Source organism: Pangasianodon hypophthalmus, chromosome 10 (assembly GCF_027358585.1).
Source record: "Pangasianodon hypophthalmus isolate fPanHyp1 chromosome 10, fPanHyp1.pri, whole genome shotgun sequence".
NCBI lineage: Eukaryota > Metazoa > Chordata > Actinopteri > Siluriformes > Pangasiidae > Pangasianodon > Pangasianodon hypophthalmus.
The window spans coordinates 3,875,222-3,902,163 of NC_069719.1; the positions used below are offsets into that span (position 1 = coordinate 3,875,222).

The 26,942-nt window shown below is 36.2% G+C and overlaps 1 protein-coding gene across 4 annotated transcripts in view; it reads left to right on the plus strand.

The window, feature by feature from the left end:
- ryr2b (ryanodine receptor 2b (cardiac)) overlaps positions 1 to 26,942 on the plus strand; it is an 89,706-nt gene that overhangs the window by 61,677 nt on the left and 1,087 nt on the right. For 2 of the 4 annotated variants that reach the window (XM_026944056.3, XM_034307864.2), the window contains exons 78-102: positions 183 to 282; positions 847 to 926; positions 2,020 to 2,096; positions 3,774 to 3,847; positions 3,986 to 4,066; positions 4,825 to 4,913; positions 5,987 to 6,115; positions 6,903 to 7,007; positions 7,403 to 7,484; positions 9,639 to 10,168; positions 10,759 to 11,550; positions 12,800 to 12,864; positions 14,674 to 14,821; positions 15,353 to 15,439; positions 17,779 to 17,958; positions 18,714 to 18,844; positions 18,947 to 18,989; positions 19,508 to 19,629; positions 21,430 to 21,490; positions 21,600 to 21,746; positions 22,298 to 22,432; positions 24,663 to 24,819; positions 25,792 to 25,856; positions 26,086 to 26,186; positions 26,824 to 26,875. In XM_026944056.3, coding sequence (XP_026799857.3) covers positions 183 to 282; positions 847 to 926; positions 2,020 to 2,096; positions 3,774 to 3,847; positions 3,986 to 4,066; positions 4,825 to 4,913; positions 5,987 to 6,115; positions 6,903 to 7,007; positions 7,403 to 7,484; positions 9,639 to 10,168; positions 10,759 to 11,550; positions 12,800 to 12,864; positions 14,674 to 14,821; positions 15,353 to 15,439; positions 17,779 to 17,958; positions 18,714 to 18,844; positions 18,947 to 18,989; positions 19,508 to 19,629; positions 21,430 to 21,490; positions 21,600 to 21,746; positions 22,298 to 22,432; positions 24,663 to 24,819; positions 25,792 to 25,856; positions 26,086 to 26,186; positions 26,824 to 26,875 — 3,633 coding nt within the window. Of the gene's footprint in view, positions 1 to 182; positions 283 to 846; positions 927 to 2,019; positions 2,097 to 3,773; positions 3,848 to 3,985; positions 4,067 to 4,824; positions 4,914 to 5,986; positions 6,116 to 6,902; positions 7,008 to 7,402; positions 7,485 to 9,638; positions 10,169 to 10,758; positions 11,551 to 12,799; positions 12,865 to 14,673; positions 14,822 to 15,352; positions 15,440 to 17,778; positions 17,959 to 18,713; positions 18,845 to 18,946; positions 18,990 to 19,148; positions 19,373 to 19,507; positions 19,630 to 21,429; positions 21,491 to 21,599; positions 21,747 to 22,297; positions 22,433 to 24,662; positions 24,820 to 25,791; positions 25,857 to 26,085; positions 26,187 to 26,823; positions 26,876 to 26,942 lie in introns of those variants that run through there. The other 2 variants (XM_034307866.2, XM_053237643.1) reach the window with 2 other exon arrangements.

A 26,942-nucleotide genomic window follows, 5' to 3' on the forward strand; every position in this document is an offset into this window, starting at 1 on the left:
TTTCAAAAATGAATACAAACTCACACAAATCAGTATGGAGTCTTTAAGACATCCTTGAATGAATTTGGAATCTGTCAGGATAGCTCTCCTCATTTTCTTAGCTTTCTGTGAACAAAAATAAACAGATTGATTGTTTTTTTTTTTTTATTTTATTAATTGTTTTGTTGATTGATTGATTTCAGGAGAAAGAGCTGGAGAAACAGAGACTGTTGTATCAACAGGCCAGACTACATGATCGCGGAGCTGCAGAGATGGTTCTGCAGAGGCTCAGTGCCAGCAGAGGTAAAACACACACACACACACACACACATACACACACATTGTGTTGGATTTTTAAGTCTTTTTTATATTTCATCTGCCCACACAATACTAATAAGCTTTAAACTACCAGATGAGAGGAACATTGCTCAAAAATCTGAACACATTTACCACAATTTGCATCTATTTTTTTTAAATGAAATGTACAGCATGGCATAATTTAATTTAATAATTGTAAATTTTTGTCTAAACATGGTAAAAAAAAAGAATATTCCTTTAAAGAGCATTTAAAGAGCATAAGGATTTATGAAGGTGAATAATTCTGTAAATGAATGAAAGAATAAATTAATCATTTATTCATTCATCTTCTCATTCATTCATGTACTGAGTCATCCTTCCATCCCTCCATGCATCAATTTATTAAGTGAATCATTAATTTCTCTTTCATTCTTTCATTATCCACTGATTCGTTCATTCCTTTATTCATCCACTGAATAAATAAGTACTTATTCATCCTTTCTAGGTAGTGAGTAGAACCAACATTTTGCTCAGTTATGGATGTGTATTTGTTTTGTATTTTAATACCAGGTGTTATGGGGCCCTCAGTGGAGGCCACTCTTAAACTTGGCATCGCCATCCTGAATGGAGGAAACACAGACGTACAGCAGGTATGCCTCAGTGAGATTTCATTTCTGGATACTGAGTATTTAATTTGAAAGTAATTTCATCACTTCTCAGTGAATGTCATTTTGTAAAATGACAGTATTTTTCTTAAAGGAAATCTGTTGTCATTTAAATGAAACTGAACATCATCAAAACAATTAGGAAAAGAAAAACAGAATATTTAGATAAATGTCAAAGTCAATTTATATTTCAGTTTTGCTTTAGTGTGGGATAATTGTAGCAAGAATCATAAACACCGCGAATTATGGGTGGGACGATACATCGTGACATGATGCATCGCAATGCAAAAATGTGACAATATGCGTAGTGAGAATGTGCAATATCAGCATTCTATTAATTATGCATATAATGGAATTGCACTGTCTCAACACCAGAGGTCCCAATCTGCACAAACCGTAGAGTTAAAATACATTGGAGGCAGACTGGTCACATGATTGCGTTCTTTCGTGGAGAGCCTGCGCCATTACTGGGAATCATCTGCACTTGTGATGTGGCCGATAGCCCGATAGCAACGGATCACAATGATTGACATGCATTATAGGTTATATATTTACACAACCACATTATAATAGTTAAAAAGACCTCTTCAGTAGTTTCCACACCGCTGAGATCTCCGGTGCCCGAGAAAGAGGATGTGGAACTCAGGCATTTTAGCCGACTTTGGAGCTCTATTTCAGGTTAAAATGATGCCTTAGGCAGTGCTACAGAGCTCATTATGTTTCAATCAATCATTTTTTCCAGGTCAGAGACTTTGTTTATTTAATCAAATTTTTGGGAGAATTTATACATTTATTTATTTGTTTGTTTTTAAGATATGGTGAACATGTAGTACATTTTGTTAACAATATTAAACCTCTGTTCATAGCAATTTTTAATTTATTTAGTTTTATTACAGACAAAAAATGAACATTGTTTTGCATTGTTTATGATTTAGAAATAAAAAAAACGAGTCTTTCCTTTATCTTAATATTGTGAATCAAATTGAATTGTGACAAAGTGTATCGGTACATCCCTAGTTAGCATTTTATTTTCTCTCACAGTATTGCATGAGTTTTTATTCTTTTTGGTTTCTGATAGAAAATGTTGGACTATCTGAGAGAGAAAAGAGATGTGGGATTCTTTCACAGCCTGGCGAGCCTCATGCAGTCCTGCAGGTATTGTCTTTATTTCAGTCATATTTTAGAACACGTGTCAAACTCAATTCCCGTGGGCCAAATATGGCCTGCTGTCTCGTTTCATTCACGCTGTGTGAACTTGCAAAACAATAATCTTGATACGGACCACAATATCTAGAATTCACAGCAAACCTGCAGCATAGCGACTGCTTGCATTCTGTTTGTGAGTTTTTCTTAAATCTCCCTCTTACCGTTATATATTTTTGATATCTTACCGTTATATATTAAATGATATAGGCTACATAAGGAGTTGCTATTTAAAACTATTCATGTTTAGGGTGTCTATAGATGATCAGCAGCAAAACAGCTTTGTGCTGACAAAGCCACTGTTTCCCTATGAAGAGAATTACTGCTTAAATTTGACACCTTGGCTCGTGCTTCACTCAATTTTCAAATTCATCCAACTAGATGGACCCTCATATACTGTATGACATAGCAAGGACACATGTTTTTTCCTGTCTTCTCGAAAGGACAACCAAAGCCAGAACTTTTTTTTTTTTGCACATTTGATAAATGCTGGATTTTTTAATAAAATGCGCAATGGGCTAACTCTATTGCTGCATTCTACTGATTAAGAACGCCCCCTCAACCTGAAATTCCTACTCAGGATCTCGGGAAGTTCTCTTCAACTCCGAGTTCAGCAAGTGACATCAAATCAACATGGTCGCTCACGGCAGGAACAGTAAACAGCTGCACTTCTCACCTTTAAATGAGTTATACTGTATATAAGTATCTGCTTTAGATCAATGAACATACGGTTCTTCTTCAGTCTATAACACTGACTGTATAGCTTTGAGGTGGAAAATATACATCACTCATTACAGTTAGCTTGTCGCTCACTAAAGACAAAGATAGTGGCTTCCATGATTTTCCCCCACTTGGTAGCTCGAAAGCACAGATATTGAAAATGACGTAATTTTTCACTTCTGAGGTAAATCCAATGCAGCATATGAATGATCTATGTGTATAAACACATCTTGGTGATGCTGAGCCTAATAAAACCAGTTTTTAGCAAAAGAAAATAACAAATATACTTTTATAATATATAACAAATTAATATTAATAATAAATATACTTTAATAATACTGTAACTTACTAGCAGAGTCTTACAAAATGTGCAGAATTTGTCTCATTTAGTCTGAAATATTACATTTGGATTTCTTCTTTTTACCATCTTCCTGCATTTTTTTCACCTTCTTCGCTGTTTTTCCACCACATCAAATCGACATTCCCCAAGAAGCGATTAGTGAATGTATTAATCGCCTAGTCTGTGCAACCCCTAAGATAGACCGTATATTTTTTTATGAAAAGTTTTAATTAGTATAATAAATCTTATCACCTATACAGTTGAATAGTTTCAGTTAGCCTTTCTTTTTTCTCGTAATGTCCTGTTCTGATTATGTGCGATTTGACGGAGTAGATAATAATACATTAAAAAGTAATAGCCTTAGTTTATAGTCCTTCAATAGCTCACAGAGTTACTGATGAGGCCCTGGGAGTGTTTGTGTTTGACACCCCTGGCTATGATATAATATTGATGTTGTCCTCTCATTTTATTTATTCACTAGCTTACTTGAAGCACGTACCCTGATAAACAATCTTTCAAACTTATCGTTTTTTTGTTTCATGTCTCTGCGTCGGATGTGTATGTTGCAGTGTTTTAGACCTGAACGCTTTCGAGAGGCAGATGAAAGCCGAGGGTTTAGGAACAGCAGCTGAAGGCAATCCAGGTACATCTGAGACACCAGCTACACAATAAAACAGAGATATATAATAAGAGTCTGCAGGAGAATAAGATCAAGTTTTGTGTTCCTGACATCTGTCGTGTTTTTTCCTATATTACCTTTCTTTCTGTACGTGTCTATTAGGTGACAAGGTTATGGCAGATGAGCCGCTGACTTGTGATCTCTTCCGTTTCCTCCAGTTGCTTTGTGAAGGACATAATGCAGGTGCTTATTCGCACAATTGCGCAATAAATCACCAACATCTCCAGGCCATAGTAACAAACCAATAACTCAAATCACACCAAGTCATCTATTATTGTCCCATGTTTTTTTTTTCTCCTCTTGGTCTTTTGTCATTAGTTATAAAGAATGAATTTAGTTGCTTATGTCTAATCGTTGACAAAGCCCTTGGGAAAAGCCAGAAAAAGTAATAATAATATGATTTTAAAATAAAGAATTATAATGACAATAAAGATGAATATTTGGTCCTCTGCCACTTGGTATTACTATGAGTTTATTACCTGTATGAATAGATTACAGATATCACAGGCATTAGCTCTCCCTATTTAAACTCACCTATTAATTTTTTATCCTTACTTTATTAGCGTCACATTTTTAAGTAGTTTTATCTTTGGCTACACCTTTACTGCCTCTTCAATATTTGAACATATTTGCCAGAACAGTTTATATAAAAAGGCTTCATAGGCTTCACTTCACTCTTCTCTGAAGCAGTGAGAGCTGAAAGTCTCTTTGGAAAAGAGTTGAGTATTAAACATATGGCATGTGCTATGATGTCGTACATTCTAAGAGCCTGTAATGATCAAGGATGGTAGTGTGGATATTGCTTGCCTTTTTCTTTCCTTTTTCTTTTCTGTTTTTCTGTAGAAACACAACATTGCACAATTTATTGTCCAACAGAGAAAATATTTTATAGTGATGTCCTATGCTCTTCAAAACATCAAAACTGACTTCCCTTGTGACAGATTTTCAGAACTATCTGAGGACTCAGACAGGAAACAATACCACAGTAAATATTGTCATCTCCACTGTGGACTACCTGCTCCGACTGCAGGTAAAGTATACTGTATATTGTTAAAGCAATACATAGTAGTGAATATATGAATATACAGTAGTGAATATTTAGAAGTAAATACAAAGTAGTGAATACACAGTACTGAATATACAGTAGTGAATACACTCTAGTGAATATACAGTAGTGAATATACACTAGTAAGTATACAGTAGTGAATACACAGTAGTGAATATACAATTGTGAATATGCAGTAGTAAATATCTACTGTATATTTACTACTGCATATTCACAATTGTATATTCATAAGTATACTGTAAGTATACAGTAGTGAATATACAATTGTGAATATGCAGTAGTAAATATACAGTAGTAAGTATACAGTAGTGAATATACAGTAGTGAAAAAACAGCCTTGAATATACAATTGTGAATATGCAATAGTGAATATACAGCCATGAATATACAATAATGTATTTACAGTAGGGAATATACAGTAGTGAAAATACAGCCGTGAATATACAATTCCGAATACACAGTAGTGAATATACAGTAATGAATATACAGTTATGAATATACAGTAGTGAATATACAGTAGTGAATACACAGTACTGAATATACAGTAGGAAGTGTACAGTAGTAAGTATACAGTACTGAATATACAGTAGTGAAAATACAGCCTTGAATATACAATTGTGAATATGCAATAGTGAATATACAGCCATGAATATACAATAATGTATTTACAGTAGGGAATATACAGTAGTGAAAATACAGCCGTGAATATACAATTCCGAATACACAGTAGTGAATATACAGTAATGAATATACAGTTATGAATATACAGTAGTGAATATACAGTAGTGAATACACAGTACTGAATATACAGTAGGAAGTGTACAGTAGTAAGTATACAGTACTGAATATACAGTAGTGAAAATACAGCCTTGAATATACAATTGTGAATATGCAATTGTGAATATACAGTAGTGAATATACAATAATGTATTTACAGTAGGGAATATACAGCCGTGAATATACAGTAGTGAATACACAGTAGTGAATACACAGTAGTGAATATACAGTAGCAGATCCATAACTGTGGGTTGTGTTTAGGAGTCCATCAGTGACTTTTACTGGTATTACTCTGGGAAAGATGTGATTGATGAACACGGCCAGCGTAACTTCTCTAAAGCCATCAGGGTGGCCAAACAGGTCTTCAACACCCTCACAGAGTACATCCAGGTGAGGAACTTTCTGGACACAGTAGAAACCATTATACACAAATGTAATAAATCTGTTTTTTAGAGCTTTATATTTTATTTAACTTAAAATGACATAATGCACCAGAATATATTTTTTAGTCATTAGCCTGCCCCCTCCATCTCTAATTTACACTCCATCTGTGGACACATCTGATATTAGCAGAATCCTCAATCATGGAAATAGGGCTTTTAGGGCTTTATTTAGGGAAGAAAGTGTAATGTTTAAACGTTTTAGGCACACTTGCTTCGGTTTGATGAGGTAGCATCCATTGTTTTGTTTTTTTTATCTGAAATGTAGTTCATTGCTTAATATGTTACTTTCTTTAACAATATGCAAACGTTTCTCTATAATGTCTAATTAAAAAATGTTTGGAGACCTTAAATGTTGTTCTTCTGTACTGACACCTAAAGACCTAAAGTAAGCAAAATAGGCAAAAGGCAAAATATATGTTTAAAACATTAGGGTGCCTAAGAGTTTTAAACAGTACCAGTACAAGATCATTTGGAAAAATAGTCCTTGGCTTAGTAGTCAGAAAAAAACCTAGAATGCTAAAAGAAATTTTAGATTTTTGTCCAATTTTTATTTCTTTGTGACTCTATAAGCTGCATCACTGGGTGCATTGTTGATATTCTAACATTTTAATTATTAGAAAATATGAATGTGCTGAGTTAAAGACAGACAACATAACTTAAGAGATGGAAACTGAAATGTTACATAACAAATCATTAGCTAGTACATTTACAATGATGCACAACTTTTTTTTAAGGGTCCGTGCACTGGCAACCAGCAGAGTTTGGCCCACAGTCGACTGTGGGATGCCGTGGTCGGCTTTCTCCATGTTTTTGCCCACATGCAGATGAAGCTTTCTCAGGTATGCATAAAGAAACACCACTACAAATGTCAAGGATAAAACAAATATTGTAATTCATTCCTATGAAATCTCTTTAAAACCTCAGATTTGATGGATGCAAAAGCTGCTACAGTATGTCAAGTGCCAGTGAGTTCATGTTGTAAGAAATTTGAATAAATCTGAATTATAAATGATTGAAATGAAAATATTGTGCCATATGCTGTAGCAGTTGTTTGACCTTCCTGCAGAATTTAATAAAACTAAAAATAACTGAGATGATTGAGGAAACAGACTGTGCTATTTACAGGGTGTATGTGACAGCAAATGTCAGTCTCCAGTAATCTGACATATAAAATACCTTTAATAAAAGTAAGCTAAAAATACTGTGAGAGGTGACAATATTGTGCTACATCTAGGATTCGAGTCAGATCGAGCTGTTGAAGGAACTGATGGATCTGTTAAAAGACATGGTGGTGATGCTGTTGTCTATGCTAGAAGGTAAGAACCAAGTTTTTTTAATTTGGATTAAAAAAGAAAGCAATGAGTACAGGTCACAAAAATATATCCCTCACTTACGGTGAAATACTGAATAAAGCCCATCCATCCATCTTCCATACCACTTATCCTACACAGGGTCACGGTGTACCTGGAACCTATCCCAGGGGACTCTGGGCACAAGGCAAGGGACACCCTGGATGGGGTGCCAATCCATCGCAGGGCACAATCACACACACACACACACACACACTACAGACAATTTGGAAATACCAATCAGCCTACAACGCATGTCTTTGGACTGGGGGACGAAACCAGAGTACCCGGAGGAAATGAGGCAAACTTGCTAATTTTTCTTTGATAATATGTACTACACCACCAGTCAAAGGTTTTTGAACAACCTATATTTTGAGGCTGTAACTCATTGAAACAAGCTCCAGATGCTGTAACAATATTCAACTAATTAATCAGAAGAGTATAATTTAGTGGACTGGATGTAAAGAAGTTCTATTTATGACATTTAAAAAAATATATGGCTAAAGAGGAAACCATTTTAAAAATTGGAAATACGTGGGTTGTATCATGTACATCATGATACAACATCAGCATCTCTCACAGAACAACCTCCAAGATCCCAATCAGTCTGGCTTCAAACCGGCACACTCCACAGAGACTGCCCTTTTGGCCGTCACTGAGAAGCTACATGCTGCTAGATCAGCCAACCAGTCTTCAGTCCTCATCCTCCTTGACCTTTCAGCAGCGTTTGACACAGTGAACCACAAGACTCTCTTGTCCACCCTCATGAGCCTAGGAATTCATGGTGCAGCATGGCAATGGTGTGCTTCCTACCTGGAAGGTCGTTCATATCAGGTGACATGGAGGGGGATCCACATCTGCTCCCCGTAGACTCTCCACTGGTGTCCCACAAGGCTCAGTACTTGGTCCTCTCCTGTTCTCCCTCTATTCTCGATCTCTTGGTGCGGTCATATCCTCACATGGGTTTTCATACCACTGTTATGCAGATGACACTCAACTCATCCTCTCCTTCCCTCCCTCAGACACTCATGTTTCTGCTCGAATATCAGCATGTCTGGCAGACATCTCATCATGGATGACAGGTCATCATCTGAAACTTAATCCCACCAAAACTGAACTGCTGTTCATCCCAGGTGATTCATCCCCATCTCAGGATCTTGCAATCTCCCTAGACAATTCTCTGATCTCGCCTTCGGTTACTGCACGCAACCTTGGAGTAACCATGGACAATCAACTGTGCTTCTCCTCTCACATTGTTAATCTGACATGCTCATGTCAATTTCCCCTTTATAACATCAGAAGAATTTGTCCATTTCTTTCCACACAGGCCACACAGGTGCTTGTTCAGTCCCTTGTCATTTCAAGACTGGACTACTGCAACTCACTCCTGGTAGGTCTGTCTCTGAGCGCCATTCGTCCTCTGCAACTGATCCAGAATGCAGCTGCACGACTGGTTTTCAACCTTCCTACATTTTCCCACATCACCCCATTGCTGTGCTCCCTCCACTGGCTTCCTGTAGCTGCCCGCATCAGATTTAAAACACTGATGCTTGCCTACAAAGCCAAAAATGGACCAGCACCCACTTATCTCAAAGCACTTGTCACACTTCGCATGGCACCACACTCCCTCCGATCCTCTAGCACTGCTCAACTGGTCCCACCATCTTTCAGGGTACAAGGTAGGCATGCATCGAGACTCTTCTCTGTTCTGGCACCAAGATGGTGGAATGAACTTCCCCTAGATGTCTGAACAGCTGAGTCACTGGCAGTCTTCAAATGACGTCTATATACTTACCTCTTCATAAAGTACTTAAGTTAGCACTTACCAAAAAAAAAAAAAAGTATTGTCTGAGCGCTTGTCTATTACCTCCCCAACAGAGTTTTGGACTGATGGTATTCCTAGTTTGTGACCTAGTGAGCCAATATCAGAATGTATTTTTGATAGACTTCAAAGCACTATTGTAAGTCACTCTGGATAAGGGCGTCTGCCAAATGCCATAAATGTAAATGTAAATGTAAAAGTAGAAATGGTAATAGGGTCTAAATAATTTTTAAATACACTGTAACTTTGAAAGAAGCCTTTCAGTGAGTACTTTTATTTGCTTGGTGTTGTGTTTTCAGGAAATGTTGTGAATGGCACAATTGGCAAACAGATGGTGGACATGCTGGTGGAATCGTCCAGCAATGTTGAAATGATCCTCACATTCTTTGACATGTTCCTGAAACTCAAAGACCTTGTATCCTCGGATGCCTTCAAAGAATATGACCCTGATGGACAAGGGCATATCTCAAAGAAGGACTTTCAGAAGGCCATGGAGGGCTACAAACGCTACACAGTGTCTGAGACGGAATTCCTCTTGTCTTGTGCAGAGACGAATGAGAGCAAGCTCCTGGACTATCGTGCATTTGTAGCACGTTTTCACGAACCGGCCAAAGACATTGGTTTCAACGTGGCTGTCCTTTTGACCAACCTGTCAGAGCACATGCCTCATGACACTCGATTACGGAACTTTCTGGAGTTAGCTGACAGCGTGCTCCGGTATTTCCAGCCTCACTTGGGCAGGATTGAGATCATGGGCAGTGGGAAACGGGTCGAGAGGGTCTACTTTGAAATCAGCGAGTCGAGCCGGATGCAGTGGGAGAAACCACAGGTAATGAAAGATGTTAAGGTAAAGGCAAGGTAAACGTGTTTCCTATTGTTACATTAAACTAGTTTATGTTGTAATATATTGGCAATATACTAGATGCCTATGAGATGTTTCTTCCAATGAGAAAAAACACAACCTGCATCTTAAGTCAGCATTTTCTACCCTGCCAGCTTTTTCTTGCTTAAAGGCAAGTGCTTGTGTTTCAATCTGGTGATGTAGACTCTACTGAGAAATCTTGTCTCGGGCACTTCTGCTCAAGAAAAATCAAGCAACCTTGGAGCCATGAAATAGCAGGTGATTTGCATTATCTGAATGGGATGCCCAGAGAGACAACTTAAGCAGCTACGTAACCCTATTCTGAATACATAGAACTTTCCCTGTGTAAATATGGGCATATCTTTTGGACTCAAGTGGCCAATACGACTAATTTGTGTAACGTGAAAACAATTGCGAAAAAAAACCTCACATGAAATACCATGTATATTTCATATAGAATTGGTAATGGTAAAATGGGACACTGAGTAGACTATGCTAAAAGAGTGACCTTGTAATAATAATCTGTCTCTCTGTATATGTTTGAATAATTGCCCTAGGTCAAGGAGAGCAAACGTCAGTTCATCTTCGGCATTGTTAACGAGGGAGGAGAGAAGGAAAAGATGGAGCTCTTTGTGAACTTCTGCGAGGACACCATCTTTGAGATGCAACTAGCTGCCCAGATCTCTGCCTCTGACCTTGATGAGGAGGTGCTGGGAAAAGAGGATGATGGAGTGGATGAGAAGAAGGAGGAGGATAAAAACCCTGCTACAGATAATGATGACACTAAAGGAGAGCAGAGAGGCTTTTCTTTGATGGTGATGATGAAACGGCTTCTCCTGGCCCCTCTCTGTGGCCTGATGATGATAATGTGTCTCCTCCCCTTAAGGAACATGAAGAGGCAGATAAAAAGAATGACCATGAAGGGTCTCATTTTGGCCATTGCCCTCTTCTTCCAGAAGGTTTTATCAGTCATTTTTCGTACCATCTTAGGCACCGTCTGCTTTTTCCTGCATGTTCTCTACCTTGTCTTTCTCAGTGGTTGCATTATCAAGTTTGCCAAAGAGACCAAACTCTCTGATTTCTTCAGAGATCTGCCAGACCCGACCCTGGATGACGTTACAGGGGTAAACGAAGGGGTAATCCACAAGGTCAAAGGTCCCACACAGACCATATCATCCCAGAGTGACCTTCAAACAATGACTCTAGACTTATCAGCTGTGTCCAGAAACCCTATGCTACTTACTGACATATTTGGTCTCCAGCTAAGAAAGGAAGGAGGACAGTATATGTTACTTAGTCGAGATTCCAACGCCAGCATCAGTGAAGTAATTAATCCTTCTAAATTTCAGGTCTTTTCAGGATTTCTTATAATCTTTACTAAAGTGTCCTACGATGGATTGTTTTTTGTTGTTTAAGATTAGATTAGTGGTCCTAGTCAGCCAAAATTCATTATTTTGGTCAGCTATGCTAATCATATTCCTCACTGATACAATAACTAAAGCTATTTAAAAATCCAAGTCACTTTTATTCAGACAAAACAGCTAGCTACCTAGCAAGCAAAAGCTATATTATTCAGATCTCTTTTTGATACAAGAGTGAAGAGCTAATCGTATTTACAAATCCTAGTTGTGCTTTTATTTAAGCGAGGGTGCTAGTTATTTATATCTCATTTTGATAAAAGAGCTAACCTGATATTAAAAATCCTTGTATTTTTATCAAAACAAACATGCTATCCACAGGTAGCTATCCACAGCCATGTCAGTCAGATCTTTTTTTTGTACCAGAGTGAATCCTTTTCAAAAGCTTAAACACGCGCTAGTTAGCAAAAACTATGTTATTCAGATATGTTTTGTTATTGATATGATAGCAAATCCAATTTATCAAAAACCTAGATGTGTTTTCATCTAAGCTAAGGTGTTAGCTAGCTAGCCTTTTCATTTTTTCTTTTTAAAAAATGTATTTTCATTTAAGCTATGGCGATAGCTAATTAGCAAAAGCTGTTAGATGATAGATCAAGAGCTAATACTACTTGTGTTTTTAGCTAAACTAAGACACAAGCTAACTATCCATGGCTATGTTAGTCAGATCCCTTTTCACTTCCCTTTTAATTTCTATCCATTTTTTTTATTTCAGTCTATTTTGCTGCTATAATCCTATTTAAAAATTCTAATTAAGTTCTATATAAGCATAGCTTTGTTATTAGCCAGATTCTGATATACAAAACTAATTCTATTTGACAGATTTTTGTGTGTGTATTTAAGGTGAGATGTTAGCTACCAAAAGCTACATTAGGCATTAGCATCTAGATGTCTTTTTGATATAACAGCTAATCCTATTTTAAAAAAATATTTTTTTAATGTAAACTTTATCTAGCTAGCAGTTATCAGTTGGTTAAACAGAAATAACATCCACACCTCCTTAAATAATGATATGATGATGACATTTTAGATAAAATGCTGTTGTAGTATTTTTTTGGTTTAAATTTTATAATAATATTTAATAATACTGTAAGAGTTATTAGGCTTATTATCACATTTCTAGGTTTGTAGATATGTATATTTTATAGATATGTATTTGTGTGTGTGTGTGTGTAAATAGGCAGCAGTGTCTGAGGAGGATTTGGAGGAGGAGGAGGAGAAGCATTCAGAGACTGAAAAAGCTGAGTAAGAACTTTTTTTTGCCAATAACATAAAGCATTTATTCCATGTGCGTTAGACAGATCTTAATACTAGCGGATTAATTTAGGCTCTCAAATAAATCAGATTTGTCTCAATAAATCTGAAAGCCTGGCTGTGAGCATAGTTCTCGATATTTCTCACCAACGTTATGGACTTATGGGAGAAAGACCACATCTGAAGCTCCAGCATACTCCTTGTTAACTTCATATAAATTACTATTTTTCCTTTTTGCTCCTTGTGATGGAGTTTCTATATCTCCCTGTCTTCTTTCTAATATTCGCCGCCTTCTGGCTGAATCCATGATTCGGAGGTTGTTTATGTCTGATATTACATTTACAAATCTGTACGTAAGTCTAAAACATGTAGTTACAGTGTAGTTACAGTGTCCCAGCCTACTATACCTACACTTTACCTTGAAATGTATTATTATTTTTACATTACTGTTTGAATCCTTTAAACATCTCATGCCTGAAACATTCTTTTCCATGAGACGTCCATTATAGGTTAAAATGTATTATAGGTGAAAAATGTATGTACAATTTGTTTCCACAACATTCACGCAACCCTATTACCTGAACACATTCACCCTTATGAAATATTTGGAAGTCAGCAGGAAGTTGCATCATTCCAAATTTCCTGATGATCATGGGAAGAAGAAAAGTCTCTCATTATTTTTTGCTTTATTTCCAATAATATTGTGATGTTGACTGACAAGTTTAGTTTGATAGTAGATGAAAATAGATAGTAGATAGATAGATTAAAAGTAAATGATTCATTAATTTTTTTTAGGATGTTCTTAATTAACCACATTTTATGTATTTGTTTTCAACGAAAAAGAAAAAAAAAACAAAAACAAAATTCAACCCTGTTACTTTCATAACTTTTGTTAATTTAAGAGCAAAAATGAGCCTGTCAGCAATGAAACCTTTTAAAAAATACAGGATTGTTGCCTGAGATGGTTTAGCACATTTTCTTTGAACAGATAAATGTTTTCTTTGATTTGATGCTGGAAAATGACAAAAAATATGAACTTTTTAAGAGTTACAAGGGCTAAATGGCAACGTAATCATGGACTCACCCTCACATCTACACTGCAAAAAATGTAACTTAGCAAGTGAGAATATCTTGAAAAGCGACTAATTTATTGAATATTTTTTATTATGAGATCATTATAAATCAAATTAAAAAAATACTCAGGCTCTTTTTTAGATGTTTTTTCTCATTTCAATCTTTAAATTTTTTTTTTATTGTATTGGCAGATAATTTTGCTTCTTTCTTTCTTTCAGATAATAAATGCTTAAAAGTTTTCTGCCAAATTATCTTGAAATTAGAAAAATGTTTAAAAATAGGTTAATCTTAGATTTGGTTTATTGTAATTATATAATAGGAAGTACTACTACTACTACTACTACTAATAATAATAATAATAATTTATTTATTTATACTGCATTTCATAATACCCAAGGACACTGTACATTACAAGAAAAAAACTACAATAAAATCATATTGTTATAGTAGTAATTAAAACATATTTAAATACAAGATACATTTGACTATAATCTAGATATTTTCACTTGCTAAAATATCATTAAGAAGCCCCTCAGAACTCCAGCCAAATTTCTCAGACTTCTTCCACCATTATAGCTTCTCTTCATGAAATAGTTAAAAGCGTAGTCTACACTGGCAACTATGAAAATCTGAAATAATCACTTTTTCCACTATGTTGCCTGTTTAGAGTTTAGAAAAATAGCAGCAATATTTGTGCCAAAAGAATAAGAACTGTGTCTTTCATAGAGGTGAGGACAATGAGAAGAAGGACAAGAGGAAAGAAGACAAGGCGAAGCGCAGATTCAGGAGGATGAGCTTGCACAAAGCAGTGGAGCCCGAGGTTCAAGAATCAGCGACGTGGAAAATAATCGACTCTCACAAGACAAAACTGCTCGTAAGGCGGAACTGTGTGTCTTCTTTTTTCTCTTGCTGTCATTGTGTCTCTGGTCTGTCAGCTTCTTCCTTTCCATTCTGGTTCCATGCAGGCTCGTATGCCTCGTTCACACTGTGCCTGTATCTGGATATCCATATCACGATAACAAAAGAGCTTATTAAATATGCGTTCTCCTTATAGAAGTTCTCTACACACCATTTCTCTCACAAAATATGCAAATGAGCTAGCTTAGTGAGGAGTGGAAATGTCGACGTGCAGAAATATAAAGTCTATAAGCAGATATTTTTTTCCTGATGCCAGTCTGATGTGAACATGCTGCACACACTGGATTGCATGCAGGTGTAAATGAAATCAGTGTCATTCAGGCTTTCTCTAAATCTGGTCTGTTTGTGAACACATGCTGCGCGTATTTATGTCTGGTTTTTTTTTAACATCTAATGTTATGCATTTGAAAATGCACACGACTGCAAGGTGAAAATGAAGCCAAGTAATGAACATAATACATGTTAACTACATGTCTGTTTCTCGTAGAATTATTTTGCCAGGAATTTCTACAACATGCGAGTGCTGGCGCTGTGTGTGGCCTTCGGCATCAACTTTATTCTTCTGTTCTACAAGGTGAAGCCCATGTGCATCTCAATCTCACACTCACATGCACGATGAACCTTATTCCTTAAGCTCACTGACTGCATTGTGGTGTTCATCAGCACTGCGTTAGGCATCAAAATTCAACATGTAAATACTCATCCTTTATTTTTGTGCTGGTTATTTAAAAATAGATTCAAATCACTTAAACCTGCATACTTATTGAAGCATGTCATGTGAATTAGCAAATTATAGCTTGCTAAAGTGATCAATAGGGCTGTAGTCAAGACCACCAATGTAAAGTCCAAGACAAGTCCAAAACCAGGACTAGAAGAGATCAAGTCAGGACCAAGTCTTAAGTAGGTCAAGACCAAGTCAAGATCGAGTCCAAATGAAAGAGAGTCAGGATTGAGATCAACACTAAGACATTAACTAATTGGTTTTATTTATGGATTGTGGCAATGATGAGGCTGTTTTCTAGAGGAAGGAATTACTTTTGTCAAATTTTGTGCATGGAAATAGACAACATAAAAATTATTTTTACAGTCTCAGTTGAGACCAAGACCATATTTAGCGAGACCAAAACCCAAGACTGAGACGAAGAGCAAAAGCCAAGAAGTCTGAGATAAGTCCAAGTCAATATAGAAAACATCTTGAAGCTGGGCTTGAGTCCTACAGCCTTACTGATCAAAAGAGGATGCAGTTGCAAAATATGCTTTCGATCAGCAAACAGAGCAAACTTTAAACTTTAAAACTAAAAAATGAGTGCGAAGTCTAACAGCAGTTTTGCACTCAAGTCTCGATCATTGAACAGTTGATAACTTCAACACAATAAACTTTAAGTTAAAACTATAATGCATTCACACATGACTCTGATGCTCATACTCATAAGTTGCTCATAGGCTCATAAGTTCCTGGTTACACAATTGCACTTTTTGACTCTACATAATACACAGTTGTAGAAGAGAAATAGTTTATAATCTCACTATCCAGTGTCACCCAGACGAGGATGGGTTCCCTTTGAGTCTGGTTCCTCTCAAAGTTTCTTCCTCATATCATCTCAGGGAGTTTTTCCTTGGCACTGTCACCTCTGGCTTGCTTATTAGGGATAAATTTATACATTTAAAATTTGTATCCTGAATTTATACATTTCTGTAAAGCTGCTTTGTGACAATGTCCATTATTAAAAGCTATGTACAAATAAAATAGAATTGAATTGAAAGTCAAAACCATGATATCAATTACAACAAAAGGCTTGGTACGTCAGGAAATTTTTTTTTTTTTTACTGAATGATACTTCACGATTTGTTTGGAGGCCTAAACACTGGGTTTGATCAGAATCAGGTGTGTAATCAGAAGTCGGGTTGATGATTCTGGCGCTAACGCTGAAGTGCCACCACCAAGCTAAGCATAAATCACTGATCTGCAAGAAAACAAATTTCGTACAATGTAGTATGATTTTTTTTTACTGAAATATTAAAACATAAATGCCATGTCACTGGCTTGAAATGATGCAGATTCAAGCAACATCAATCCAATCCGATCCAGCAATCCAACAGTTGCTCAAATGTGCCTTGATGCCTAATTGTTCTGCGTTTATGTGTCAATATAAATTATCTGTGGTGTTAAATAGACACCCGGGACTTCTGAAACATTCAGCGTAAAAATAAATAATAAGAAGAAGAATAAAGGACCCTCTTATGATCATGACATCACACGTTTATTTTTGCTTTCATGAGTACAATTCAAACATTAAAATAGTCACATTAGACAAATACTGCAATTGCAAATGCTATTAAATTTATTTACAGGACACATATGAGCTTTTTATTCCTGAATTTTTTAATCACAGTTACACTTTTAAGAAATATTTTGTTTCATATAATTAACAAATTTTATAATTCAAATGAATTTGTATTTATAATTTGTATTTATATACACTCACCATCCATTTACTCCAATCTTCAACTTTTTTAGTTAGCCTGTGCATTCTGAGATGCTTTTCTGCTCAGCACGGCTGGAAAGAGTGGTTCTGATGGTTGATGTGAACATTAACAGAAGCTCTTGACTTCTATCTGCAGGATTTTATGCATTGCGCTGCTGCGACATGATTGTCAGGTTGTTAGAGTAGCTAGACAACGTCTGGAAATCTATGAACATAAATATGACTTTTAATCAGAACAGTAAAGAAAATGTTAGCTAAGCCGTGTTTTTTAAACTCTCATGCCTAATGCTGGTGTTGTCTTTATAACAATTTTGTGCAGTTTTGTGCATTCGTGAAACATTATTTGTAATTACAGGAACATGTCTTCATATAAATAGCTTGTTTCTGGTTGTGTATCTGTTTGTAATGCTGTATGTTTGTGAGCCAGGTTTCCTCTAGTGAAGCTGAAAGCGTGGCCCTGCCTGACCTCAGCGATGAGAATGATAACTCTGAGAGTGTGCGTTTTATTCTGGGAGAAAGTGGTTATATGAAGCCTGTCCTCCACACTCTGGCTGTATTACACACTCTTATCTCCTTCTGCTCCATCATTGGCTACTACTGTCTGAAGGCAAGTGGCTGCTGCTCATTTGTGCTGAAAATGTTCAGATTACACCTTTATCTTTCTCGCTGCTTTGATGTCATGCACTCGGTTTTGTTCTTCTAATACTCACTGATTACTGAATACTCAAGTGGGCTTCTGGGGCTTTGCAGAGACAGAACACAAAAAGATGTAGGACAAAAAGCAGAACCCTGAGGAGATCATTATATGGCACAGTGCTGTTCAATTCTTGATTCTGATTGGTCAGAAGGTGATGATTGATTTTCTATAACAGCAGCTGTGACAGTAATGCAGCTGCAAATCATAGGTTTATATTTTAATGCACTTGTTCTAATAGCTTATCGTTTCTATAGTAACAACTTTCACAGGGGCTTGTACAGCAGATGCTCCACGTAGTCTAATAAGAAAAAGTGTGCGTAATTGTTGATTTGGTCTTGTTTTCTGTAAGGCGATGTTTATTTAACATTTATGGAAGGAGTCTCCAGTGTTAGCACTATGTCACTCGATTGTTATTTCCTACCCTCAAACGTCACTGCGATGATGCGAACTCTCTTTTTAAGGCTTACTTCAGTGAAGCATGGTCATAATGAACATTTTGTTAGTGTCGAAAAAAAAAAATGATACTGAAATATTGATTTAGCATCGTGCTATATTTTTTGATAGAGATTCCAAAGCACTTCTTTGGATAAGGATGCTTTAAAAAATGCTGTAAATGTAAATATTGGTGCCCTTACATTGCATTTTCATGCATTTGTGATTTTCAGGTTCCTTTAGTAGTGTTTAAGCGGGAGAAGGAGCTGGCGCGTAAACTGGAGTTCGATGGTTTGTACGTCACACAGCAACCTGCTGATGATGACATCAGGGGCCAGTGGGACCGACTGGTCATAAACACACCGTAAGAGCTTAGAACCTTGGTATTAACCTTTTAATTGTTAGCTTAACTTTATATATCAAAAATGTTAAAATGGATATATTTCTTTCTTTTTTTTGTTTTTAGATCTTTTCCAAGTAATTACTGGGACAAATTTGTGAAGAGGAAGGTACAGTAATGTGTTGAATTATCACTTGGAATGTATATATGGCAATGTATGCACTTAATGAGCATGAACACTGGGTCGTTTTGCTGTTCATAACCCTTTTATTCAATATTAAACTTTTAAATTTAAGGTCTAATTTACTTATATTACTATATTTTCCAGACAATAAGGCATTCAAACAAAAACAAATTTTCCTGCCTCTAAAATTACACTTCAGTGACGGTAGCACCCAGGAAAAAAACACGAACCAGTGGGTAAATTACCGTAAATGCTAGAATAGCACAACTACGATAAATACTGTAGCAAAGGAGCATATCATGATTAGTCTAATGTACATGATTAGTCTAACATATATATCACTTTGCTGGGAAACCTGCAACAACTGCGTGAGACCAATAATCCAGCTGTGCCTTATAGTCTGGAAAATATGGCACTCATTAAAATCATACACTCTTGCCTATATTAGGTGTTTCTGCTTGCCATCACTGTACAATTGCCTGATTTTACTTGTGTTATGGCAGGTGATGGCCAAGTACAGCGAGTTGTATGGCTCAGAGCGGATCAGTGAGCTGCTGGGTTTGGATAAAACAACACTGGATTTCAGCTATGAAGCCCAGAATGGAAGAAGACCAGCCCGAGAACTGTACTCTTCATTTTTACTGAATACACAGAATATTTGGAGAATATTAAATTCTCCAAATATATAATTATAAATAATGGGATGTAATAAGTTGCAGTACATTGTATATGGCAATGCAGGTGCACACACTCATAGTGAAGTTAGTAGAACAGCATATGGATCAGTACATAAATAATAATGCATGCATAAAACTGTATGTGGTTTTAGAAAGTGAGTGCGAGAGAGAGAGAGAGAGAGAGAGAGAGAGATCAGCATAAATGAATACACTATAAAGCAACAGCCATAAAGTAGAGCAGGAGGATTGTTCAGAGAGCATAAAGTATGTAAAAGTACACAGAGTGTCTGTGCAAACTGTCAAAATCACAACTCTTCAGCATAAACAATAACTTATGGAAAAGTATGCAGTAAAAAATCTCTATTTTGGGAATAAACTCAGATCAGATGTGGGTAAAATACAGTTAAAAATGACTCAAGTAAAAGTAACTAGCCAAACTACTTTTTTCAAAACAAAAACAAGCAATGATGGTGATATTATCAAAAAATATGTACTTGTTATAATTGAGACAATAAATATTTAAACTCACAGATGAACATGTGTTCTACGTAATCCAGAAGCTACACTTCTCGTCAGTGAAAGCATGTTAACATTATATGTATTCGCTGCTTGCTAGCTAGGTGACATGGGTAATGTTAGCACATAGCATTATCCAACCACAAAATGTATTCCAAATGTTCACCTTCATGAGTTTCATGACTAGATCACATGCTATATAGATATTTTTTTTTAGATATTATTTATTTGTCTATCCATCTCACGCATTATTAACCTCAGTGTGACGGGCAGCGTCTGATCGGTGAAAACAGTGTAGTGACCTTGTCCGGATTTTAAAGGACTGAAGGTAAAACATCCATCAAATTGAAAACAAAACCTCCAGTCAGCTCTTACAAGTTAAATTTATTTAGAAAGTAATTGAAGTAACATTTTACTCATCTACCTCTGTGAAATTATAATTCATAAAAATCCAGTTAGTTGTTTCATGTTAATGACTAGAAAGTAACCAAACCAAAACAAATCCATAAATTATGACAAATAAGAATAGTCATTCAGTTAATGCAAAAGTAATGGTACCCTATAAACGAAGGAAGCGTTAACGTGTGTCTATGGTAGCTGGTGTGCTCAGGAGTCTTCTCTCACCATTTAGTTGCCATTTTGTAGTTTTCACCTTGGCAGTTTTGGATTTTGTGGGTTTCTTGGAGATTTGTGGGTGTGGCTGAATGTAAATCATCATGCTCTGAATGCACTCGGGCATTTACGTCTGATTAGCATTTATCAACACGAGTGTGAAGAAAATCAGCGTTACTGAAAACTCCATTTTTAGTTTAGTTTGTCAGCGCAAACTATCACACAAAACTGTAAACATTAAAAAAGGCCCAATGTTGGTTTTTCATTTTAAGCCAGTCATTCTAAGAGTGCCATTTTTGCCTCTTCTTAATGAACTCTCATGATTGTCCATGGGATGTCACTTTTCATGCCTTAATCATCACTGCTGTGTTTAACTTGGATCAAAGAAAAAACTGATAACAGAAGGTACACTTGTTCAGAAGGTGCACAGGAAGTGAGCGAAAAAATAATTCATAATAAGATAATAATCATTGTGGTCAGTGGTGTACTTTAAACATTTGTGGTCTCATATCTCATATGTGCCAGATGATGGCAGTAGAATTTGCTGTTAAGTTTCTTATCGTTTTCATGGACTGTGTGCATACTGATACACACACATGCTTCTGTTCTTGTGATTTCAGACTCAACTCCATTGATATGAAATATCAGATTTGGAAACTTGGGGTGGTGTTCACTGATAACGTGAGTCGGTTTTGTATCTTTTAGACTTATTCCTGTGTTAAAAGGACAAGTTTTAAATCCAGAAATTTGTTCTTTTTTCTTTCTCTTGGTCACTTCATAAATCCCTCAGTCATTCCTCTATCTTGCCTGGTACATGCTGCTGTCCATTCTGGGCCACTACAATAATTTCTTCTTCGCCGCTCACCTCTTGGACGTCGCCATGGGCTTTAAAACATTGCGCACCATCCTGTCATCCGTCACACACAATGGAAAACAGGTAAAAAAAAAAAATACCCTGACCAGCCCGAGCACAGCAGTGTTTTAATGCATCCTCATCATCATGAGTGGCCACTTGCAGCACAATTGTTAAAGCTGTATAAATAAGAAATGAAAGTATTGTACAACAAATTTAAATAAATATGTCTTACTCTGTGGCAACTGAAAATGTCACTTTGTTCCAGTGCATCTTTTTATTTAAGTACATATATCAAACCAAGTTGAGTTTCTTGCTTATTTCTGAATGTGTTAAAACTCTGGTTTCGGCATCAATTAGTTACTAAAACATTTGTTTTGGTTAAAAAAATAACTTCTGAGATGAACGCACAAAACTACAATATAGCAATAGAGCTAGTCAGCTCCATATATACACACTATAATACTAAAATTACACAGTGATAGTTTGTGTAATGTAAAGTAATACAGTAGATAACACATGTAGGAAGTACAGATAATAATGTGTGTAAGAGGGTAGAATAGTGTCTATTAGATGTCAAGTTTGAATTATGGTGTGTGTGTGTGTGTGTGTGTGTGTGTGCGTGTGTGTTGTAGTTGGTTCTGACTGTGGGACTGTTAGCCGTGGTTGTGTATCTCTACACCGTCGTGGCCTTCAACTTCTTCCGCAAGTTTTACAATAAAAGTGAAGATGGCCAATCTCTGGACATGAAGTGTGACGACATGTTGACGGTAAACACACACACACACACACACACACACTGGTTTAAGCCAGAAACCCAGCTTCCCCTAAACTTTCACTAAAATGCAGCAATTAAATGTTTACCAAAGTGTCTATATTATTCATCAGTCTGGGTGGAATTCAATATTTTAGCGAATCAAATGATCAAATTTCTCACTGCAATATCTCACAGTTCTTTCATTAAACTCTTTCTGGTGAACAGTGCAGCCTGCGTGAAAATCTCCTTTGAAGCCCCAACACAGAGCTAATACACAGCTCTTGAAGCCTGTGCTTCTATTAGTGTTTATTAGGTGTTTGTATAAACGCTGTTTTAATGGAACAAAACATTAATGCTCATTGGACAACAGGCTTTTAACACGTCATTTTGAAGAAGAAAAAAAAAGCAGAAAAAAAAAATCTAAATTTTTTGTGGAGAGCATACTCTGTGTTTGTCCTGCCTGGATGCGCAGCTTCTCTTTATGATGATTGGTCGATCTCTCAAAGGGGCAGAACCTTATAACCAACAAACATATCGGCACCAGTCAGAATCATTCAGAGACTTCAGTAGGTGTAATTTGTAAATATTGTAAATAAACTGTGAGTATAAAATTCTGTTTGATTATTTACATTCGTCTCTGAAATTTGTTGTTTATAAATCTAGCTAGCTGTCACCTCCTTCTTCAGCTAGCAGCTTAGCTGCTTTGTGGGATGAAATGGCCGACACTGCTGATGTTGCCCTGGTTTTAGAAAAGTCTTTTGATGCTCGTACTTATGACGAGACACTGAAAGCTAAACAAGATGACATAATAGACAGTTGTCTATAACAGTCCCTAATAGACAGTTGTGCTTCCCCTATTTTAAAAACCACCAGCCACTACTGACACGCACACACACACACACACACACACACATACACACACACACACACACACAATAATAATAAAATCATAAACTTCTGAAATACCCAATATATCTTCATTTGCATCTCGTCATTTAGAAATGATCATCAATATTAACACATATATGGACTCCTAAAACTCTGTTAGGCTCCGGATCCACTGCGACCCTGTCCAGGATAAAGCTCTTACTGAAGATTAAGGGATGAATAAATGAAAGAAGAAGTGCTAAATCCAAAGATCCACACTGTAATAAATTGCTGTAAATTTTACGGTAATTTACTGGCAATTTGGGTTGCCAGTAAAGTACTATAAAATTTACAGTAAACAGATGTAAAATATATTTACAGTAAAGTACTGTAATATCTTAATGCCTTAATCTCACTGAGCCAACTACACTACAACACCACTGCAACTAGCTTGCATTGATTCAACTACTTCTAGCACTGAAAAAGAAAGATTGCAATGACTCAGTGCAAGCTAATTGTGCTAGCTGTGGTAGCTCAGTGGTTACGGCTTCGAATTGCAGAGAAGAAGGTCAAGTGTTCAAATCTCAGCACAACCAAACTGCCTTGATTGGATCCTTGAGCAAGACCCTTCAGCTCACGTGTGTCCTGCATCAGCATTCTGTGTTATGTGTTATTTTATACTATGTATGATATTACAGTACCTTGTTTTACAGTTGTTTACTGTAAATTTTACAATACTTTATTGGCAACCTAGGTTGATAGTAAATTACTGTAAAATCTACAGTAAATTAGTTTACAGTGCAAGTATCTCACATTTCTTCCTCAGACACGGCAATTCCACAACTCGCCTCTCAGGGAAAGATTATTTAAGCTCTATGTCTAGATTCCTGAAATTTAGCTCACAACCTGCTAAATGCAGATTAATAAATTGTGCAAAATCTTAAAGCATTTTGAAAAAATCTATGGTAGTGAAATATAGCTGAGTAGATTTAATAACATTTAAACATTTTTAGCACTGTTAGTTATGATGCGTCTTACAACTAGTTTTACACTAACTACTCCCAGTGTATGGTTTAGGAGCGATTTTACTTTACTTATGATTAAAGTTGAACTAGTGTAAGTGGCTGTTGATCTCTGTATCATCTGGAGTTTCGTAGATATAACTAAACTGAGAAATCTCCTGTTATATAGACCAACATAGGAAAATATTGCTAATAAGAATACACTAAGCTCTTCTGGATCTCATGAAATGTCAAAGGAAAGGGCGCGGGATTACGGTGTCCTTCCCAACACAGCGCATTATAAGCATGCTCTGTGATTATCTAATAGACAAACATCTTAATGGGGTGTGTGTGTGTGTGTGTGTGTGTGTTCAGTGTTACATGTTCCACATGTACGTGGGTGTACGTGCCGGTGGGGGGATCGGCGATGAGATCGAGGACCCGGCGGGAGACGAGTCTGAGTTCTACCGCGTCGTCTTCGACATCACGTTCTTCTTCTTCGTCATCGTCATCCTCTTGGCCATCATTCAGGGTGAGAACAGAGAAGCAATGCCACAGCTGGTCCTGAATCCCATTTACACAGCAAATGATTGGGTTTAAAGTCTGAGTCTCATCTCAAACTAAACACATTTGTTAGTTTTTAGACTTTTAATCACATCAAAGTCAATTCTTTTGGATTTTACTGAGTGGTAAGACAGATAAAGTGATTCATAGCTGCCAATATCTTTGTATTTAACAACGTGAGCCCAAGATGGCTGCGGCCCTTATCCTGCAGTCATTCAGCACGGTAAGCCAGGTTTAGTCTGTACGATTTGGATTGTTTTGCTGTCGCACACAAAAATCGCACATCCTAAAAGAATTCTTTGACTCCTTGAATTGAGAGTGTCGTTCTTGTCATGCCCTGCTCACCATCACTGTGAAAACACCAAAGACAGAAGACAACAAAAGTCCTGGAAGTGAGAAAGTTTTGAATAAAATCTCAGTGTGTTAGCGCTGCTACGAAGCTCATCTAAAATCCACCAATAACTGGGCAGCACAGGATAAAGCGAAACTCACCGAACAGCTACAAATACAAATGAATCACATTATTCAATATAACATTACCAGACTACATGACTACATACTATACAACATGTGCTTATAATAAATAAATACATTTTTTAGAAGATTTACAGGGGGAAAAAATTATTTTGTCTTTTAAAGTGATTTATAATGATACATTGTGCAAACAAAGTAAAAAATATAAATGCTGAAATAAATATATGCTGAAATAAATATATTCTTGGTAGTAGACACAGATTTTTGAATCTTAAATTGAAAATTAAGTTAAAAAGTCTTAAGTCAAATTTGTTTTTTTTTTTGCTTCCTGACTTTTCTGTCTAATCCATAATAACATTACAGTCAGTATAAAAGTTACAATGCAAACTTCTTCCTCCTGTGTGGAGTGTTGTGAAACTTTGTTGCACCACATGCTCTGTGTTTTTTTGCTGTAACTTGTGGCCAGGTCTGATCATCGATGCATTTGGAGAGCTGAGAGACCAACAGGAGCAGGTGAAAGAGGACATGGAGGTGAGAACACAATGAGCTCCTGGTGAAATGTTCAGGTCTTATGTTGGGGAAAAAAGTTTAACATGAGTGAAAATGACATGAACATCTCTACAATATGTAAATATATAACTTTTGAAATCAGGCTAAAAAGATTTATGATGAAAAATGTTCTTTAAAATAATTGTTTTAGTATGATTTTTGGAAAATGTTTACATCACTGTAAGTTATTGTGTTTCTTGTCTTCCTGCAGACGAAGTGTTTTATCTGCGGCATTGGGAGCGAATATTTTGATGCCGTCCCTCATGGCTTTGAGTCTCACACGCTGCATGAACACAACCTGGCCAACTACCTGTAAGATAACAACAATAATAATAACAACAACAACAACAACAATAATAATAATAATAATAATAATAATAATGTATACATTTAAATAATAGTAGTACAAGTAGTTGTGGTAGTAATAGTAGTAGTATTAGTACAACTATTATTATTAGTAGTAGTACTAGTATAGTGTAAGTAGAAGTATAATTAGTAGTAATAGTTTAATAAGTATTACAGTTATTAGCTGCCTAAGTAGTTGTAGTAGTATTAATAGTAGTAGTAGTATTAATAGTGGTAGTATACCAGTATACTTATTAGTAGTAAAATTCTTAGTTAGTAGTAGTATATTAGTAGTATAATTATTATTATTAATGTTATTAGTTGTGGTCATCATATAATTGGTAGTAGTTTAATTAGTAGTAGTTAGTGTTATTACTAGTAGTAGTACTAGTACTAGAAGTAGTACTAGAATTAAATATATGCATCAATTAAAGGAAATAATTATAAATAATTCTTTATAATTCTTAATTCATACAGTGGCTTTCTAAGGAGATTCATGTCACTGCTGAATAACTAAGTACTAAATTAGAAACAGCCCACAGCCAAGAAAAAGTAGTGTGTATAAGTAGTGTGTACAAGAAATTGTGTGTATTTTTGCCTGCAGGTTCTTTGTGCAGTACCTCATCAATAAAGATGTGACAGAACACACAGGACAGGTAATTAAACTTATGACTCTTAGATACAGTTTTTGAAACTGTATATATGTCTGTCAGTCAGCATTTA